The sequence below is a fragment of the Carassius gibelio genome, chromosome A24 (genome assembly GCF_023724105.1).
Source record: "Carassius gibelio isolate Cgi1373 ecotype wild population from Czech Republic chromosome A24, carGib1.2-hapl.c, whole genome shotgun sequence".
NCBI lineage: Eukaryota > Metazoa > Chordata > Actinopteri > Cypriniformes > Cyprinidae > Carassius > Carassius gibelio.
In genome coordinates, this window is record NC_068394.1 from 4,041,801 (window position 1) to 4,063,922 (window position 22,122).

At 34.7% G+C, this 22,122-nt stretch overlaps 1 protein-coding gene across 2 annotated transcripts; it reads left to right on the top strand.

Moving 5' to 3' along the window:
- Positions 1-428: 428 nt before the first annotated feature.
- LOC127946617 (nuclear receptor-binding protein 2) lies at positions 429-21,686 on the top strand. 2 transcript variants are annotated; one of them, XR_008151126.1, is made up of 19 exons: positions 429-1,123; positions 13,576-13,698; positions 14,351-14,452; positions 14,857-14,946; positions 15,055-15,095; positions 15,183-15,277; positions 15,546-15,569; positions 16,905-16,991; positions 17,093-17,148; positions 17,255-17,350; positions 18,126-18,258; positions 18,823-18,925; positions 19,256-19,306; positions 19,375-19,510; positions 19,590-19,643; positions 19,814-19,877; positions 20,019-20,074; positions 20,249-21,048; positions 21,227-21,686. XR_008151126.1 is itself a non-coding variant. In XM_052543313.1 (18 exons), the coding sequence occupies exons 1-18, from the start codon at positions 1,004-1,006 to the stop codon at positions 20,330-20,332; spliced, it is 1,515 nt and encodes a 504-aa protein (XP_052399273.1). In that variant the 5' UTR covers positions 429-1,003; the 3' UTR covers positions 20,333-21,686. The 2 variants fall into 2 exon arrangements, 1 of the variants encoding a protein (XP_052399273.1); XM_052543313.1 differs by having other exon boundaries at positions 20,249-21,686.
- Positions 21,687-22,122: the final 436 nt, after the last annotated feature.

A 22,122-nucleotide genomic window follows, 5' to 3' on the forward strand; every position in this document is an offset into this window, starting at 1 on the left:
GTATTTGTTAGACATTTTATATTTATGCCTCAGTATTGAAGGGAATATCATATGCATATTAGCTAATATTTCAAATGGAGTTGTTTATTTGTGCTGAAATGTCCAATACTTGTGTCAGATATTAATGATAAATATTAACAAGTAAGATAAGAAAGTATAGTAAATAATTAACCAGAGTCTGAGTCTATATATATATATATATACATACATATACACATACATACACACAAACATATATAAAGAGTTAATGTTTTAGTAATTTTTTTTTAGTTGTGTGTTTTGTCAGTTTTACAGTTTTATTCATTTTTTTTTTCAGTTTAAGTTATTTTAGTAAAGTTTACTTTTATTTAAATAGGTAAGTTAAACTTAATAAACAGTGTTGCTTTGGTTACTTGCTGAAACAAGAGATGCTATATTTTATTTTATTTCAAGTAACGCAACATAAATAGTTTTTATTGAAGTTATCCCTGCTGTGATGGATAGTCTTATATAACCTTTTTTTAAACATCACTTCTCCTGTTTTTACTATATTTATTTATAAAGACAGTGCATTTGTGTAAAACGTATATAGATAGATAGATAGATAGATAGATGGATGGATAGATATAGCTATAGATAGATACAAATATATATAAAATAGTGATTTTCTCTGACTCATTTTAAGAAGGATATTAGTAATGTATGTTGTAGTCGTGTTTTCTCCACTCATTACGGTAATCTTTGAGCCAACAGTTGCGCTCGGTGTTTGTCGTTTTAAAGCGGTAAACTGCTGAATGAGAGGACATTTTATTTTTAACAACCCTTATTCTAGTTTGATTTTGAATATGGAAACCAGCTTGTCATTTCTTTTTGAATTGCACTGAAATTAACGACCGACATCAGTTCTTCCTGACAGAAAATAATGTCCCTGGACTGTAGCGCATTGATTTTTGAGTCCGCGCGTCATTTCCACGCTGTTTTGAGCTGTTTCCTCGTTTAAGCGACGGTTATTCTGTGATATATAATGGCCATGTCAGTCTCGGAGAGAAACTCTGGATCTGAGGAGAAGGAAGAGGAGAGCGAGGATGAGAGTGAGATCGTGGAGGAGAGTCCGTGCGGTCGCTGGCAGAAGCGAAAAGAGCAGGTAACGATACCTGCTGCAGACACGACACTCGGTTTATCATCAGCCGTGTCTCAAACCCTCCCCAGCTGCCTAAATAATCAGCTCATGATCACAAATGAGCATGTTTTGGATGTGATACCCAGAAATGCTGCCTAGGTAACGTTAGACAGCTCACTGATGCTAGGCAGGGCGCTGTATGCTATGATGCCGTGCTGTCTAGCCTAGTTAGGCAGCACGCACCTCTACCCCAAAACGCTGTCTAGGTAGGTAGTGAGCCCATTATACGGTTTAAAAATGCTTTTTGTGCACTCACTAAGATCTGCAAGTAGGCAGCTTTCTTTAAAGTCCAAAAATGCTACCAGTCCAGGTATAGTAAGCTCACTGTGATGCACAAAGTTGGCTTACTCTTAGGCAGCTCTTTTTGAGATACAGGAAGGCAACTTATCTCAAAATGATGGCCAAAAATGCTGGCTATTAAGTGGTAAGCTCTGTACTATAATGGCCAAAATGCAGCTTGCTTATGTAGACAGCTCCTTAAGATGACCCCAAATGCTGTCTAGGTAGGCAGCTCACTGTGTAGGCAACTTGATGCCCTGATCTGCTTGTTATGGTGTAAAAGCTGTGTGCGTAGGCATGCAACTCAGTATTTGTCATTCATCTGGCAAGGCTAACATGATTATTTAATAATTTTTGCGACATGGTCGTGGTTAGTAATCATTGTAGTCGTGGCTTAGATTTTAGAAAGAACAGCTGACTTCATTAAACCACATTTCACTTGTAATAGTAAAAATACTACTTTTTCTGAAAAGTGACTAATTTTACTGGGAAGACTTTGATGGTCTTGTCTTGACGGAAGTTTCTCCTCTGAGCTTATAAATGCATCAAATCTTTTTGCCTGTTTGATTTCTTTAACTTTGAAACACAGATGCCTCTAAAAAAACAAAAACAAATTTAAAGTAAGACAAATTTCCCATTTTTAAAAAAGTAACAGGACTTCTCCTCCGGGCTCTCTTGGGAAGAGATCGTCACACTAGATGAACCGTGTTTTGTTCAGTATAGCATCAAGAGAAACCAAGAAATGATGACATACAGCTTCTTAAGTTATTAAATGATCATCCAACCATGAAAATGGAGCTCGGCACACACAGAAGTGCACATTTTCCATTGTGAAGATATTTTATGCCAGTAATCTAAAGATCATCTGCTGTCATCAAGGATCACATTTCTGCATAGACAGACGGTTTAGACCCAGTTGGACTAGTTTGAAGCAAGAGGAGTGTGTCAGTGAGTTTTAACTAATGCAGCAGCACTTAGATGTTATACTGTCTGAGAGCACATTATACCATTTGCCTGAGTGATGCTTTATCATGATGTTGCTTGGTGCAGTAATTGGCCATGACTGGATACTTAGCGGGAGGATGTCTGACTCTGTTAGCATTGATAGATCCTTCATGACATTATAGATGCAACGTATATCATATATGATCCCATACAGATTATTGTATAGTACTCAAACAGTGTAGCAGGACATACTCAAGCTAAAGGACAAAGAGTGGAAGAAACTCATTTATTTTATCTTATTTCATTACAATCTTTCATTTGTATTTTTTCTGCATAAATTCTTTTCAATGATTTCTGTGAATCAATTATTGAAACGGCACAAGTTCATTTTTTAATAGTAGGAACTTCCTGCATTTATACTATTTGGCTACTAGTGAAATCACAATTAATTTAATTTTTAGTTATAACTAATAACCCTTCAGAGGGGCCTAAAAGTCCAATAGTGAAAGTACTAGTTTTCTTTCTTTCAATAACTATGATATTATCAGCAGAACAATTTTAAAGAAAAGATGAATTATAAAAACTTATAAATTTAACAATCTGAACACTACATTTGCTGCTTTGATTAGGGACTAAATGTTTATTTTAAAGTTTAAAATGTTTTAAAACATATTAGTTTTAATTTTAAATGTAAATGGAAAAAAATTCAGATGTACAATGTGGACTTTTGTAACCCACTGTATATTCATATCTAATGACTTATTTGATAATTGACATCAAATATTTCTAAAACTTTTAAAATTGTAAAACTTCTTTTAAAGATGCAGATGCAAGACAGTAAGTCAGTTATAACTGGGAATCATGAACTAGTATATTATTTTTTTTGAAGGGCAATGTAAAATTCATGGTGAAAGTTTCATTCTCTCGCATTAAACCGGAAGTGGAGTTGCATATAAATGTAGTGAGGTCGAGATCAGTCAGACAGGTGTGTGAGAGTGGATACTGTCACCAACACAAACCATGAGCTCTGATCCCACTGGAGCTGTCAGCTGAGCAAACAGCACTCTCGGCTTGTGTTAATTAAAGGAACAGCCCTCTATTTCCCATTCCTCACAAATGCTATTGAACATAGCAATTTAAACATCTCTCATCAGTATTCCCTGCAGTAAAATAAACCCAGAGAGTTTTCAAAGCTAACTGCTGAAATGCAAAGCACAATTAGATAAACAGCACAGTCTGCATTAGAACTCATCAGAGAGTAATTGTATTATTGTATGCTTTGACATGTAAACACCATCAGTAGCTATTTCTGCCACTGAAAAATGATTTGAAAGTATATTTGTCAGAAACTCATTCTGAAGTCATGGGTTGTTGAATTGGAAGAGTTTTTGCTCTTCTGAAGATAAAATGTGAATGAAACAGGACTTAAACATACTGGGAAAGCTTGAAAAGGTAATTGCAACTATTTATGTCACAAGACTTTTTTCCCCCCTCAGAATTCTGTTTACATCTCGCAATTCTGACTTTTTCCTCAGAAATCTGAGTTAACATCTTGCAATTCTTGCATACATACAGTACAGACCAAAAGTTTGTACACAGCTTCTCATTCAGAGAGTTTTCTTTATTTTCATGACTATGAAAATTATAGATTCACACTGAAGGCATCAAAACTATGAACACATGTGGAATTATATATGGAATTATATACATAACAAAAAAGTGTGAAACAACTGAAAATATGTCATATTGTAGGTTCTTCAAAGTAGCCACCTTTTGCTTTGATTACTGCTTTGCACACTCTTGGCTTCTCTTGATGAGCTTCAAGAGTTAGACACCTGAAATGGTCTTCCAACAGTCTTGAAGGAGTTCCCCGAGAGATGTTTAGCACTTGTTGGCCTTTTTGCCTTCTGTCTGCAGTCCAGCTCACCCCTAAACCATCTGGATTGGGTTCAGGTCCGGTGACTGTGGAGGCCAGGTCATCTGGCGCAGCACCCCATCACTCTCCTTCTGGTCAAATAGCCCTTGATTACTTCAGTGTGACTCTATAATTTTCATAGTCATGAAAATTAAGAAAACTCTTTGAATGAGGAGATGTGTCCAAACTTTTGGTCTGTACTATATATATATATATATATATATATATATATATATATATATATATATATATATATATATATATATATATATATATATATATATATATATATATATATATACACACATACACACACACACACACACACACACACATACAGTGCCAACCCACTAATATTGGCACCCTTGATAAATGGGGCATGGGGTACTTTTTTATCCCTTTTTGGACCAAACGCATCTGGTGGGTTTACTGCCAAAAAGCATTTTTTATTTATTTTAGTTTAATATTACAATATAAGCCAATTCGTGTTTGAAGTTCCAGTCATGTCTGACAACTGAATATGCTGGAGTTTTTTTTTGGATGAGTGAAGAGGATTTTTCCTGAAACCCTCCCGAACAACACGTGGTGATGTGGTTGTTCGGGCTGTTTGATTTTTTATTTTTTTTGTGCTTTCTGACTCCAAGATTGTCCAGCTTTGACCACTCAAACTCGCCTCTTTACTGTGCTTTAGGACGATATAGACACACGTTCTCTTCCAGGCAGATTTAGAATATTTTTAGTTGATTGGTACTTCTTAATTATTGCCCTGATGTTGGAAATGGGGATTTTGAATACAGCCACTTTCTATTATGTAAAGCTCAACTATCTTGTTCTGCACATCAGAACTATATTGTTTTAGTCTTTGTTATGGATTATTAAGGGAATTTGGCCTTTGTGTCCTTCTATTTATAATCCTGTGCAACAGGAAGTCATGGGTGGAGAATTCCATGCTCCTAGTCACCCTGGTGGGCTTAAAAAAATAGTGAATATGAACGGAAATATACTTCAGAGATATTTCAGAATTTCTAGGGGTGGCAATAATTGTGGCCAACATGAATTGGAGACAAAACATTTATTTCATAATATGAGTTTCCCCCTAATTTCAATTGTTTTACTTCAATGATAGGTTAGAATTTTGAACGGATTATCAAAAAGATAAACGATGAAGATTTATTTTCACAGTGGACTGGACACTGGACAACAAAATCAGTCATAAGGGTCAGTTATTTTTAAGAATTAAGAATTTTACATCATATAAAAAGCTTTCCATAAGATGTATGGTTTGTTAGGATTGGACAATATTTCGCTGAGATACAACTATTTGAATATCTGGAATCTGAGGGTGTAAAAAAATCTAAATATTTAGAAAATTGCCTTTAAAGTTGTCCAGATGAAATCCTTAGCAATGCATATTACTAATGATAATACATTTTGATATATTTACTGTAGGAAATTTACTAAATATCTTACTTACTTATGCTAATGATTATTGGCATAAAAGAAAAATCGATCATTTTGATCCATGCAGTTTATTCTTGGCTATTGCTACAAATAAACCTGTTCTGGTTTTGGTGGTTTATATATAGTTTATATATAACTATTAAAAAAGAAATCATTATAAAATACAAACTCAAAATTGTGAGCAAAAATTTTAGAATTGTGATATAATATATTGCAATTACCGTTTTATTTTATTTTATACCTGGGCTGATAGCAAGCTTTCATACATTAGTACTAAGAATACATATTTCAGTAACAGTTATTTCTGCATTATGAAAGCTGACTTCATTGTTTTCCTACACTGATGTCTGTTGAGGACATGTTTGGATTTGTTTCCATTGTCTGAGTTCCTCCAGGGAAGTGGAGGAAATGCAATGTCACGAACAAGTTTACAGTGTCTTAAATTAATCTGCCATCTTAATACTAAAGCATATGATCAAATATGAATTGGTTTTTGTTTCAGTAGTACGTCGTGACCTTTTTTATTTATTTATTTTATTATACTTATTCTCTTGTATCCTCATACAAACTAATTTACCTGGAAATCTCAGTCTTTCCTTCCAAAAGCATTTCTTTACTGAACTGTAACCCCCAATAAACCAACAGTTTATACAAATAACAGCTTGTTTTCTCTTTTTCACATGTTTGGTTAGGTAATGCTTTGGGTAGTGATTAATCTCTTTACAGGACTTACAGTATTAATGCTCCTTTCAAGAATGACGCCTTCCCGTCATTGTAATTATTGATTCTTGGTTTTGGCCACAGCATGCTCTCGGTTGGCTGTGATGGACTTCCTAACACCTCAGCCTGAATTCATTTACCTTTTTAAATTCAGTTTTCAGATGTTTGGAAAGATCTTTCTTTCCTAGAATGTGTTGCACTGAATTCGAAAAGACTAAAATTTGATAATAAAGATTGAACAAAAACGTAAAAATTGAAAATGCAATGTGCAGTCTAGTGATTTATAACATAAAAACAATGATAAAATTGCAAAAAGTTAAAACATTTTTTTTTACATTTATTAAATTGTTAAATTATTAAAATATTTTTTTTAGAACATGACTTAAAAGTACATTTCCAATTTGTATATAGATTTTTCTATTCAATTTCAAAACCTAGCATCTGGTTTCAATAAAGTATCTTTTTTTCAGCAAATTTTTGTTATTTGAATCTTTTACGATGGCGATAACGCTCCCAGTTTAATTAATCAATGCTTGATTTGTTTATAGTCTAGTTCAGAAAGTTCCCGTAGTCTCTCATTCACTAGGGTTGCGTACAGTCCAGATATACAGCATTAAGAAAAGCACCAACTGAAGATTTGGCAGTATATTTGAATATAAGCTTTATGATGATCTCATTATTTTACGTTGTAATGCCCTCAATGCTTTTAGTTTGTTTGTCTGAAGTGAATACCCTGAAACTCCCTCGGATAAAGATAGCAGGAGTCAGTCGGTAGTTGAATTTTATTGAATTCTTCGTAGTGTTTAATGGAGTAATACTGCATTCCTGTTTCTGTAAAGAGTGGTTTAAGGAGACTAGTAAATATTTCATGAGTTCTGTCAGATAGTGGCCTTCTAGCTTTGAATGCAGACACCTTTGACCTTTGAGTCTTACATAAATAATGTCTACAATTAAATCTGTCCAGTTTACCTTGTTTTACACTCTCACTAGACTGTGATATTGACTATTTTCAGTTTGCTTTCTCGTTTAAAAATAGTTTGTGTAATATAGTAGTTTTAGTGTTTAGTATTTTTACATAAATGTGTTTTTTTTCTTCTCTTTTAACGTCTAATCTTTGCTGTGTTTTACAGCATATCTCACCCTGGTGCATTTCATTTTTGTGCATTTCACTAGAGACTCATTATTAGAGGACACTGATGTACCTGTGCATGTTTTAGGTGAAATCACAGTCCAAATGTACTTTCAACACATTTCCAATCAGAAAAAATAAAAGCATGCAAGGCATGCCTCAGGGTTTGCAAAACTATTTTAAAGCAGCTTTTTCTTAATTCAGGACAATTCCTCCATTGCTTCAAAAAATCTTTTTATCATGTTGCTGGTCAACAGAGGCTGGTATTACCTGGTAAATTACAGAGTTGTTTTTAATGTTACTACTGTACTATTAGTTATAAGTGTATAGTTTAATTTAATTGATCATTTTATGATTCTATGAACAAGAACCATTGTAATTTTGGAATCATTTTATTTTATATTTCAGTAAATGTATATACCATAAAAAGGAAATGATGCACATATGTGTCATTTTCCCCCGGGTCGATGGCCAGTTGGTCTGTGATTAGGTTCAAATGATCCAGATTTAACCCAGACTAACCTCCCGGGTTCAGGGATGATCCCAGCGCTGTTCATCTGTTGAGAGCGGGACAGACCCAGTTGGTGCTCAGTGTCTGGATGTAGAGGTCAGCGTAAGGACACTGTCCCTCATCCACAGGATCTTTCAGCTTTTCAAACACAGACACACACACACACACGTACACCAGACGTGACCCTGATGGAAAGTGGCCTGCATAACCGAAGCTGGGAATGTGAGATTACACTGAGCTATTTTTAACCTCGACCATCTGTGAATTCTGAAGCTGAAAATTAAAGGTAAAATGCATGTTTGCAACAGCAACAGAAAAAGTACATAAAGAAATATTCTTACCTTAATGATACATGTCGAAGTGTGCAATTATGTAAAGAATAATGTCATTTTTAATAATGTCATTGTTTGGCCTTTAAGACTTGTTTTGTCGAAGTTTCTATAAATCCTCTGTTGTTGCATTCCAACTTGCATTAAACCCACCATGGCCCTTGTGACCTCTTGACCTCTGAGATGAAACCCAGTTGTCCGCAATGAAAACAAAACCAAAGGATTGTGGGTAATCCATACAAATCAGTGCTCAGACTGGGAAGCTAGTACTGTACTTCTTTCATGGGGTTTTAAAATCAGCCCAAAAAGCCTTTAAAGCTTTAACAGACCTGACAAAAGAGCTCTTTGAGCTACTAAACCTGCATTTACTTTTTAAGACACATGGAGATTAATGTATTTTAAATAAAGTTTAAAGCATTTTAAGAACTAAATATGTGTAATGTGATAGGTTGATAGGGAAGATAATTTATTTATATATATTTTATGTATCTATTTTATTTCTATATAACTTAATATAACATTTTTATTTTTATTTAATATAACTTTACATTATTTAACAATTTAATTAGAGTAATTATCAGAACCAGTTATTTCAGAGTTGCATAAAATGCTAGTTATCTAATAAACATGATTCTTTTATTTCACTTCATTTTTGTTCTGAAGGTTGGACGTTAAACTCGTTGATTAATTGATCAACTGAAGTTGAAAAAAAGTTGCAGTAGACCATATATATATTTTTTCACATCCTAATAGATTTAGACAGAATCTGGCTTTTGTTTCCAGGAGTTTATTTCTGGTTCCAAAGGGTTAAACTCCCAACATATTGGTTACCACCCTCAGAAAGCTACAGGAAAAGCACTTCTGTAGCCTTATTTATTTTTTGAGCGTGATATATATATATCTCGTGGTCTTTTGACTAGCGCTGGGCTGGATTCCCAGCTGATGACTCAATGGCTGTAGTGTGTCTGAATTCTGCAGTTCCTCCACAATTATAATCACATTATTGACCAAAGCATATGAAGCTGAGATGGACATATTATGGTCTGTTAAAATACCCAGCGGTTCTGCCATATGGATGCAATAGACACTTTTGATCTGATATCTCCTTTTATGGTCATCACTTTTTGATCCATATCTCTAGAGACAGCTAGGCTCAGCCTGCCAATCAGAAACATGTGTATCGTAAAGCACCTAATATAGGTGACCATATATCATTATAAATGGTGAAAACAGTGCTGCTTAATACATGTATGGAAACCAACTTATATGTTCATTGTTGAAAGCCTAGCTACAAATGCATGTATTAGTTGTACAAGTACAGACACTTGCTCACATGCACAGGCAGAGATGATGGGTGAGACATGCATGACTCAGCAAAGACATGTGCTCCTTCTCACGATTTGCTGTCTCTCTCTTTTGTCTCATTATTCTTCTCTCAGGATGATCCACTCCGTGTCTCTCTGGCTTCATGCCTAATCTCTCTCTCTCTCTCTCTCTCTCTCTCAGGCTCTAATCCAGATCCCAATTCAGCATACTCCTGAAAAACACAAAAGATGGCTTTGAATTCAGAATTCAGATAAATTCTATTTTCAAAGTTTGATTTGAAGAGGTTAATCAAAATAAAAAAATGATATCCAAACAACTGATCGTTTAATTTAATGCAAGGTATTTACAAATAAGTTGTAAGCAAAAATTTATGAAAAATAAAATATGCATATTAAAATATATATTAAAGACATCAATTAATTTTATAAAATATAATACACATTATTAAAGCCATTTACATAATTTTGACTCAATGTATATATATATATATATATATATGTGTGTGTATATATATATATATATATATATATATATATATATATATATATATATATATATATATATATGTGTGTGTATATATATATATATATATATATATATATATATATATATATATATATATATATATATATATATATATATATACACACACACACATATATATATATATATATATATATTAGTGCTGTCAATCGATTAAAAAAAATTAACTAATTAATCGCACAATTTTTTAAAATTAATCGCGATTAATCGCGATTAATCGCAATTAAAAGACTGAAACTTTTTGGATATGTAAATGTAAAATGTAAATAATTAATGTAAACTCAAGACAAAGAAACTATTTAAATTCAAAATATGATTGTTTATTGGAATTTTTGTTTAACTTGTAACACAGATTTTCTCATGTAAACAACATACCTGCAATAAACCATCAATATTCTCCAAATTAACTGTTGGCTTGAAAGCCATATTTATTACAGAAATAAAAACACAGGCATGTAAGTACCATTTGAATTTCAAAACAATCAATGCCAATAAAAAACAAAAATGATTTCCATGTTGAATTCTAAGTGGACTGCAAAAAAATTCCAAAGTATAGTCATTGCCAGTGCTTTAAGTGGGCCGGTATGCACCAGTACTCAGTACCGCCACTTCCAAATATAGCTCTTGAGCATACCGCCACCTCTCCGTGCGCCCAGAACATGCTTGTAGCGTACCGGTACGCTCATTTGGACATCTGTTTTAATAGAGGTTTTAATCTTTTACCTGCACTGCCGATTTTCAGAGCGCCCTTCACAATGCAAGCTTCCTAATTCATCCCACCCAGAGCAGAAACTACATTACCCATTCACCCTTAAGTTATACAAGTGAATAGCGCATGTGTCGCTTTTCCCACTGTTAAGTGTCAACAACTCAACGTGGCCGGAGAAGGTGTGTGAAACTCGTTGTGAGTTATACTAAAGCAAAATCTTGAGTATTTATTGTCTGATAAACATTAAAAACTGTCTGCAGAGGTTGAGTCGTCCTGCAGCCCCCGCTGGCTGTTCATCAGTGATGGGAATAACGGCGTTATAAATAACGCCGTTACTAACGGCATTACTTTTTCCAGTAACGAGTAATCTAATTGATTACTCTTCTCATCTTAATAACGCCGTTACCGTTACTGCCAAAAAATGCGGCGCGTTACTATAACTGATGATGAAGCTGTTTTTTTTTTCATCAGACCAACTAGATCTCTGAGCGAGAGGCAAATACTTTTTTTTACTGTTCTTCCTTGGTTAGTGGGCAGAGCACGAGACAAGCGCATAAATGCTGACGATTGGCTGAGGTAGAGTAAAATTTCATTGTAAGCCAATCAGAGGTAGAGTTGGGCGGGTTTTCGAAAGCACGCATAGTAGTGATGGGAATTCGGCTCTTTTGACTCAGCTCACTGAAAAGAGCCGGCTCTTTGGCTCACAAACGGCTCTTTAAATGACTTTGACTATAATATTTCAATTTTTATTACATAATTATTTAATTTCTATAGGCTAAATTTGAAAAAATAGAGTTGGCTCTTCAGATATGCGAGCCAGCTCCCGAAGTTCAACTAAAAAAGCCGGCTCTTAGAGTCGGCTCATTCGCGAATCGCGAACGACTCATCAAAAGCTCATTCGCGAACGAGTCGATCCATCATCACTAACGCTCATTCGCGAACGACCCATCATCGGACAGGACAGGACACACAACGAACAACACAAGCCAGTCAGTCAACCAGAGACAGGTATGGCGACGAGCCCAAATAATCCAAAAGTAGCCTTCTCTAAATGGAAGTATATACATTACTTTTTCCTTCAAGAAATTAAAGAAACAATAAAAGGAAATATCAAAAGTTCCCAAAAATCTATCGTGTTATTTGCATTGATCCACTATATAAACATAATATCTACATACATGCCATTTGATTGGAGGCTAGTCTCACTTTGTCCCACAGCAACTTTTTTTTTTAGATGTGTGTACAATGTTTCATGTTTCTGTTAATAATGTATTGTATTAAGTGTCCATTTCATTATAATATTCAGATTTATCATAAATAATTGAACATGCACATGTATTTTAAGTTCCTTTAAAGAGGGGTAGAGGTGGGGTCACGTTTGAGCATTTAAAATTTAATTTTACTTGAAAGTAACGCAATAGTTACTTTCTTAAGTAACTAGTTACTTTAAAAATTTGTAACTGAGTTACTAATTTAGTTACTTTTTGGAAGAATTAACTAGTAACTGTAACTAATTACTTTTTAAAAGTAACTTGCCCAACACTGCTGTTCATTGGCTGCAGCATCTTTTTTCTAAGTTCTAAAAAAATACCGTAGACGGCAAGGCACAAATTTAGATATTCATTTATCTAATTAATCTATAGCCTATGCACAAAGACAATATGATCTTTTTGTCCCCTTTTTGTTTTAAAGCTTGATGAAGAGAGAGAGCGCAAGTTGCTGCAGCTGCGAGGAGGACAGTGATGCACGCGCACAGGAGTGATTGACAGTTCGCGGCACTGTGTACAAAAAATACTCCGCTACACAATTATTTCGTTATTTCGTTTAAGCTTATTAACGTTAGCGTTACAGAAAGGTCTGATTTACGCACTGTTACAGTCATTGTTTTTTTTTTTTTTAAACAATGACATTTGAGTTCATGATTTTAATGTTGCTGTTTCTTGTGGCAGACTAAATGAAGAGTAATGTTTCTTGTGGCAGACTGAAGAGTAATCCGGCAGAGTTTTATACTGAAACTTTCCGTCTAAAAGTCCTTACCTGGTCTTATCCATATTTCTTTGCACGTTGAACACACATAGGCCACAACTGGAAATAAAAAAAACTGCAACCGCGTTAATTGCGTTATTTTTTTTTAACGCGTTAAATATTTCAAATTAATCGAATGGGTTAACGCGCTAATTTTGACAGCACTAATATATATATATATATATATATATATATATATATATATATATATATATATATATATATATATATATATATATAAACCTGATTATTTAATTATTAATAAAGGATTAATCTTGAAATGAGACTAGACAAAATGCTTTATCAGTCTGTCTGATTAATATATATCACTTCCACTACAATCAGTGTAGCTGAGAGTATTTTAAATACTTGTCACATTTAAATTCAGCAGTTCATAATTTCCAGTACTCATATTATTTTTTAGATTACTTGAGATTAATTGGTATAATTTTATGGTCACTTGAGAAATATTAAATAGTAATGGCTCGTAAATGTTAAAAGTGCTTCTTTGTCTCCCCCTGCAGGTGAGTCAGGGGAATGTTTCTGGCGTGGAGAGAGCCTCTCTGGCCATGGACACTGAAGAGGGTGTAGAGGTGGTCTGGAACGAGGTTCTCTTCCAGGACAAGAAGGTCTTCAAGACAGTGGAGGTGAGAGCTCAAACCATTTCTGTTTACAGCACCATTCATGTTTGAATGTTTTTAAAATAAGTCTCTTTATGTTCACCATGGCTGCATTTAAATTAAATTAATGCATTTAGCAGACGCTTTTATCTAAAGCGACTTACATTGCATTCAGGCTAACAATTTTCCCTAACGTTTATTTTATTGCGTTTATTTGATCTAAATACAGTAAAATAGTAATATTTTGTTATTGCAATTTAAAATAGCTTTCTATTTAAATATATTTTAAAATATTATTAATTACTGTAATGCAAAGCGTAATTGTCAGCATCATTACTCCAGTCTTCAGTGTCACGTGATCCTTGAAAAATCATTCTAATGTGCTGATTTATTATCCATGTTGGAAACAGTTATGCTGCTAAACATTCTTTTTTAAACCATGATGCATTTTTTTAAGATTCTTTGATGAATAGAAAGTTTAAAAGAACAGCATTTATGTGAAATATGATTTTTTGTAACATTATAAATGCCCTTACTGTCACTTTTGATAAATTTAGTGCGTCCTTGGTGATCAATTTCTTTTAAAATTGTACTGACCCCATACTTCTGAACAGTAGTGTATGTGATTTAGCTTTTTGCTACTGGATTTTGCTTATTTGTATCTGTTGTATTTGTGTAGGACAAAATGAAGGAGATGTTTGACAACCTGATGCAGGTGGATCATCCAAACATCGTCAAATTTCACAAATATTGGCTGGATATCGGAGACAATCATGCCCGGGTAACACACACACAGACACACTGCTCTCAGGTCACGCTATTGTTGTGACAGTGTCTCTAAAGCTGAATTGTGTCATTATTTTTGTAGTTTGGTGCTGTGGCACAGAAATGACATGACTTACATCACTTGTTATTACATCAGTTACTTCACTTTTATATGCACAAAGACCAGTATGTAACTTAAAAGACCTTAAAAATCCATATTGAGTAAAAAAGTAATCAGTAAAATCAGTGGTGAGAGCATTGCTGAAGTCTCAAGCTTGATTAACCAAACAGAATCTGAACAGGAAAATCAGGTCTGGCTACATAAGCTTATATGGGAATATAATATATATTTTTTCTAAAACAACTTCTTATTTTGGTATAAATCTATTGAATTAGCTTTTCTTGTTATATCCCTTACAGGTTGTGTTCATCACAGAGTACATGTCGTCTGGCAGCTTGAAACAGTTCCTCAAAAAGACCAAGAAAAACCACAAGAGCATGAATGTCAAGGTCAGGCTTTTATAAGCATTTTTAGTTCCAGACTGATGTCTAAATATATGATTATTATTGTGCAGTGCGGTGATTTTTGTGTTCACGTGATGCATTACTGTATTTCAGGCCTGGAAACGCTGGTGTACGCAGATCCTGTCTGCCCTCAGGTGACACACTCCTTCACTTGTGTGTGTGTGTGTTGAAGGTTGTGTGTGTGATTTGTTAACAAGCATGCAACTTCTTCCACTCATCAGTTACCTGCACTCCTGTGACCCTCCCATAATTCACGGCAACCTCACCTGTGACACCATCTTCATTCAGCACAACGGCCTCATTAAAATTGGATCAGGTATATTTCCCCCTGCATTTTAAGCCTTTTTATTTCTCCTTCAAGTGAAATATCTGGGTTTTAGTCTCATTTTTGACTGAGAAAGCTATTTATGCACATGTTTTGTTTAAAAGAATTATGAAAAAAAGGTTTGTGCAAACATTTAGATCCATTTAAAAACAAATGTTTCTTGACTGGAAGGTAAATCAGTATTTATGGAGCACGAATGAAGGTAATGAAATATAATCATCATCTGTAGTGTTCTTTCCATTCTGTTTTTTCTCTGTAGTTTGGCATCGGCTCTTTGTGAATGGTAAGATCATTTTAACTCCTCACTCAGTACGCAATTTATAGAAAGCAAAAGGCCTTTTTGTGTCATTTTAGTAACATCCACCTTCAAGGCCTAGTCTTTTCTGTAAAATCTTTAATGATCTGTAAACTTGAGAGTAGCTTTTATATTGTTAGTGAGAGCATTTTAACACCTCACTCAATATGCAATATGTACAAATTAACCATCAAATCTACACTGATAAAAACTTTATATTCAACTGTATGTTCAGTGGAAAAAAAACTGAGCATAGCAGTTTTTTTTTAAACTGAGCATATTTTTTGCATCAGGCTTTTATTGCTCATGTAGTATAACATGCAAGAGAATAAAAGATCATACTTAAGGAGGAAAAAACACATTTTATTTACAGGCTCAAACTGAGCAAATATAGGCAATCGTTGATATATATATGGTCCAAAAATGTATTTTCTATGGTCCAAAAATAAATGTTAATAGCATGTAAAGTAATAAGATCTTTCTAACAGTATAGCAGTATAGCCATAGACTGTATAAAAAGATGGATGTAGTGTCCTTGAGGTTCTGAAGAGTGTTTTTTAAACATTGACATGTTTGTGAAGCTCAAAGTGGGCGGAGCCGGCCGTCACCACTCCCAGATCGTCGAAAATGGGCAAAAAGGCTGGAGCTGGTTGCTAAAGCCACGCCCACATAGTATGACAGCACTGTCATCAGCGGAATTTCACCTGTCACTCAAGTGGCCACGCCCTTAATTTAGCAGAACTTTAAGGCTTAATATAATTAAAATGGATGAGTTATTAATGTTACAGTTTAAGTCACTTCCATATTGGCTTTACAAGAGAGAGAGAGAGAGAGAGAGAGAGAGAGAGAGCGGGAGGCTGCCGCTTGAGTACATCAGACTTATTAATACAAATTTTACTATATTATCTCCCAATAAGATGATACTTTAATGCTTAGTTTTATGATTAAAAGCACTGTATTTTCATTATGGGGCAAAACATAATGCAACACAATAAAATAATGATTGAAAGATCAAGTGAAGCTAAGGTGCTTCAGTGACATTTTTTAAAAATATTACTAACAATATAAAAAACATTTTTATATTTTAGATTTTTTTTATGGCAAAGATGTAGGTGGATGTTATTAAAATGGCACAAAAAAGGCCTTTTACTTGCTATAATAAAATAGACAATAAAAGCCATATAGTAGACTGTACATTTGTGCATCAAATATTATACATAAGGGCATTATAGGGTTAAATTGAATATAGTTTGCTAGTGAAACAACATTTTCCAAATCTCATGAAAGAAATGTTTTTAATGAGACTCGTCTGCTCTTACTCAGTGTTCCCAGAAGGGGGCGTCCAAGGTAAACTACACCAACACCGAGACGATAAGAGGAACCTGCACTTCTTCAGTCCAGAGTATGGCTGTGAGTGTGCCAACATCTTCAACTAGGATTTCTACTGGATATTTGTGTAGACCGGACATATTGTTTGGGTTTATATATTTTACATTTGCTTTTTTTCATAGCATGTGAAGATGACTATGCTATTGACATCTTCTCTTTTGGGATTTGTGCTTTGGAGGTGAGACACCAACAAAGCATGACCTGGCAGTGTTATTACATACAGCTTTTTACTGAACTGAAACGTGACGAGCCCCTCATGAAGTAATATTTTAAAATTGCTTCAGATGGCCGTGTTGGAGATCCAGGCCAATGGAGATTCAGTTGTGTCCAAAGAGGCCATAACCAATGCGGGCCAATCATTGGAAGACCCGCTTATGAGGGTTTGTGTGCACAGTTGGGTTTAATGGGCATGATAAATGCGTGTCTAAATCTAATCAAACTTATGATTTTTTCTTGGGAGATGATAAAATGGGTCAAAAAAACAACACTACAGACGTTGATCTAGTTGCTCATATTTTCTTTAGGAAAATACGATGCAGTTGTTTTTATTGGGTTCAAATGAAAATGTTTGCAACCTGAAAATTGTATGAAAGAACTACATTTTTAAGAAGGTTTGACCCATTCTGATCATCTGCTCTCACCCAATGTTTCCAGAAGGGGTGGTCCGTGGGAAATTTTCTTTAGAAAATGTAAAACATTTATTATTTTAGATTAAACCTGAATTTTCCTGTTACTGATTTAGCAGGGTTATTCCCATTAACTGAAACTAAAACATAAACCAAAATTTCCATTATTTAAAATAAGCATAAACTGAAGTAAAATCAAATATAAAAAACGTAAACTTTTAATATTTATACTATAGTTGCCAAATCATTTATCTGTTTGTTTTGAAGTACAAAAATACTCTACATAAAAAAGGTTTATTAAAAACAAAACTCAAAATATAAAAAAAAAATGGTTAAAACCTTTTTCACTAAGTAAGTGCTAGTAAATTTCCCAAACCATTACAAAGAAACACATTTACAAAAACTGAAATATTATTTTTACTCCAGCAATCTTTGTTTGATTTTTTAACTTTGGAAATTCATTTTTATTTTATTTTTACACTGAATATCAATGACACTAAAATAACGGTGTTCCTGACTTTGACCCAAGGAGTTCACCCAGATGTGTGTGCGTCACAGTCCCAGACTCCGGCCGACGGCACATGACCTGCTGTTTCACCGCGTGCTGTTTGAAGTGCACTCACTCAAGCTGCTCGCCGCACACTGCCTCATCAACAACCAGTGTAAGCATGCTTCAAAATAATAATAATAAAAGAATGTGTTGATTTTATTTTGTAGCCGCTTCAGAAAAAACATATTTCTTTCCTCCTTCTCTCTCACTTTATCAGTCTCTGTTTCATGTTTTTGTGTGTTTCTGCTCCGTGACCCAGTTTCTGTTTCCCGATGATTGTGTTAATTTGATTCCAGGTGTATCTCGTTCTTCCCTGATTATAATGTGTTTAAAAGCCCCAGTGCATTCAGTCAGTGTTTGTCAGTTTAAATGTCCATCCATGTGTTTCTTTCTCTTCTATGTTCCCCGTGTGTTTGGATTATTAAAGACCGTGATATTGAAGAACTACTTGCAGATTGATTGCCTAGTGAATTGTGACACACTTATAGTGACTGACCAATCACAATCAAGTATTTTGAGCCATTAAATAATGATACATTTATTTCAGATAGTTTTCTTGTGAAGGATTACCTAAATGGTACATAATAATATTTATGGGATTTTAGGTCAAGTGTATTATTATTATTATTACTAAAATAATACAATTTAGTTTTTACATGTTATCTGGGTTTAAAAGACATGCTTTCAGAGAACTGTGTGGAGGAGAAGACCAAATCATTTGACCCAAATGGAGTCATGGCAGAGATTATTCACAAAGATCGTCCTTGTGTTCAGCTCAAGTAAGTCTCTAAAACTGTTCAAAAGTTTTTTTTTAAGTAAGAACACATTGATCAAAAGTGAGAGGGAATGCATTTATAATGTTACAAAATATTTATATTTAAAATAAATGTTATTGTACATTTATTTTAATATATTATACATTTAAATACATTTTATTCCTCAAATAATCCTGAAAAAATGTTTCATTGTTTCCGCAAAACATTCTGAGCAGCGAATCAGGATCGTGTGACAACTGAAGACTGGAGTAATGATGCTGAAAAAGATATGTAATAAGCTCCAACGATGCATGTTTTGATAAATAATTTGGTTTGCTCTCTACCGTCCTGCAGGTATTCTCACGTTTCTCCTCTAGAGCTGGACAAGTTTCTGGAGGATGTGAAGTAAGTGTTGCCAGATGAAAGCAATAGGTGTTAAAAAGCAGGTTTGTAATGTGTTTCGTACCGCTCAGGAATGGCATTTACCCGCTGATGAATTTTGCGTCCACTCGACCCTATCCTGTGCCCCGCGCCCTCTCCATGTACCAAGAACATGTGGAGACGGCGAAGACCCCCACACCCGAGCCACAAGACCCTGAGACCAGGAAGGTGTGTGTTCTCATCAAAAGACACTTACAATAGTTCAGTCAGGTATTTCTTATTTAATCTTAAGTTGTCATTGTTTTAGGTGGTACAGATGCACTGTAACCTGGAGTCCAATGAAGACACTACTAAAACCCATGTGAGTGTGTCAGTTTAGCATACGAGCTGTCATGCTGAAAGATTTGCATCCTCATCTACATTGTTTTGATCGTTATTAGTGATAATGCAGACTGTTATACTCCTGTTAAGGAGCACTTATGATAACATCTGTTGAATCAGCGGCTAATGAACTGATATGTGTTTCTACAGCTCACTCTATTCTTGAAACTTGATGATAAACTCCATCGGCAGCTCAGCTGTGATATTATGCCAAGTGAGTGTTAACTGTATTGATTTTTTTTTATTTTTATAAAGTCACTTTATCATCTCTTCACCACATAAGTGCAATAAAAGTTAATGCCACCCAGCAATGCAGTAATGACTCTCATTTCTCATTTCATCACACTCATTTCAGATGACAGTTCCAGAGATTTGGTCAATGAACTTATCCATTATTCCTTCATCAGCGAGGTAAGACACTCTACATACTGCAAATGTTCTACTTTCATTATGTTCATCAGTATAATTTCTCGCATGTGACATGAAAAATAAAAACAAGCTTAAATACAGCATCTACAGCTAAACGTTCACGTCTTCAACTTCTTGTCCTGTGCCCATGTTTTGCCCTCAAATTTGCCTTCACAGGAGGATGGTGACAAGATCGTGGCATTCCTGGAGGATGCTTTGAACCGACACCGTGGGTCTGCTAGTGCCATAACAACCATATGAATGACCGTGGTCTGTTGCCATCGCGATGGACACGTGGAACCTGAGAGGGAGGCCCGCCAACACAGTAACTAGGACAATGGAAACAAACGATCCAGTTTGTCAGTTAGAATGGATAGTTGAAATTGGGACTGTGGTCAAATTAAGATGACAGAACATGGCACACTGGTTTTTATGACAACGGGTGATTTGACCAGGTTAGGGGGATCCAAGAATGCCCACATCTAAGATGATTGTGCTAACCTCCCCGAGTCTCCATCCAGCACTTCCAGGTGTCACAGTAGGAACCGTCCTTCCCACAATCCCACGGGATGCTTAAGGGCAGTTCGGCTTCTCTTGAAGAGAGTTGTACAGTATGTGGTGTAGAAGGTGTCTGCTGTGGAGAGCTCAGTAGATGAAAGCTAATTTGTTAATGTTCAATATTGCCATTTTTCTTCATTTTGTGTCTTAAACCCAGTTCTATGGAAAAACTAGGCCAGAAACATATTCTACACAAGTATGCCAACACATTGCAAGTGCATGTGCGTTTTTGTGTTACTGTGGCATTAACAAACCAGAGTACTCCAGAGGGAATCATACAGTTGCTATATATATATATATATATATATATATATATATATATATGCCATTAAATCCGATTTGGTGATATAGCTAACTATAAACATCAGAAGTTAAGCTTGACAAGTTTCTCTTCAAACTGTTGCTCTGTCATATAAAGAGTTTACTCTAATGTTCATGCTTCGCTAGTGGCAATGCTTTAAATCCGAGGTAGCACAGCTAGAAGCATTAAGATTGACTGACTTGCGTAGATTGTTACTGTCCTGAGGAAATAACAAACTTGGCATTAATATGGCATCATCGGATTGAAGAGTCAGTTAGGATGTACATTTTCTGGAGAGTTACCCATTATGTTTTAGCTCGTCAGTTTGCCCAAAATGCAGTCTTCCAAAATATATCTTATGAAGATGTTGCTTTAACTGATGTGGTTAAGGCCAATTAAAAGAATGTGATTTGTAAGTCTTCACATTGCCCTGTCTGCTATCAAACGAATGTCTTAATATGAAGTTGGAGTGTTTTGCATATAAAGGAATGTATTGCCTTGTATGAACAGTGCTGTTTTCTTGTGTGTAATAACTCTATTTGAAAATTATTTCAAAGAGCCACATACAGATCGTGAGAAACGTGAAGGATCCTGGTTAGTCAAGCAGCTAACCAGTTGTCAAACTACATGGTTTTGGTGATGGCTTTAAGATCTAAACATTTTTGTTTGATATACGAAGAAGTTCTTTGTCATCAGCATTTACTTAACTGAATAAAGTTAAACTATCTCTATTAAAATGATCACGGTTTAAATAAATTGTATCACCATTCATTTTTATGTGAACCATCTGCAAATTCCATGTAGCTTCGTTTTATGGTCTCATAAAAAAGATTCATAATTATTAATTTGCAAAAGACCTGCTTAAAATAAGTTTAAATTGAGTATAGCATGTTTGGGCAAGCTTGATCTATCGAGTTAAATAGATAACTCGATAAGTGTCTAATTGTCAATCAAAAATATTTGGATGTATGTTTTTGTGTTAGTAATCTGTTTCATTTCCTCTCACAGCATCTGCAGTTGAATCTTAAAGAAGGGTTTTGTACAGGTCTTTATCACTGTATGTAAGTCACAGAAACAATAATACTGTCCAATATCTTCATTCCGAGCCGATGAAGAATTTTTTAGTGGATATCTCCTTGATCGATAAAGAGTTTAGGGGCATCTCCCGATTTCTTGAGATACCAGCTAAGAC

Excerpts from the sequence above, each read along its gene's own strand:
- LOC127946617 (XM_052543313.1), top strand. The coding sequence starts at position 1,004 with ATGGCCATGTCAGTCTCGGAGAGAAACTCTGGATCTGAGGAGAAGGAA. Across the intron at positions 15,096-15,182 it reads CAGATCCTGTCTGCCCTCAG|TTACCTGCACTCCTGTGACC; the intron begins GTGACACACTCC and ends TCCACTCATCAG. Across the intron at positions 15,570-16,904 it reads GCATCGGCTCTTTGTGAATG|TGTTCCCAGAAGGGGGCGTC; the intron begins GTAAGATCATTT and ends GCTCTTACTCAG.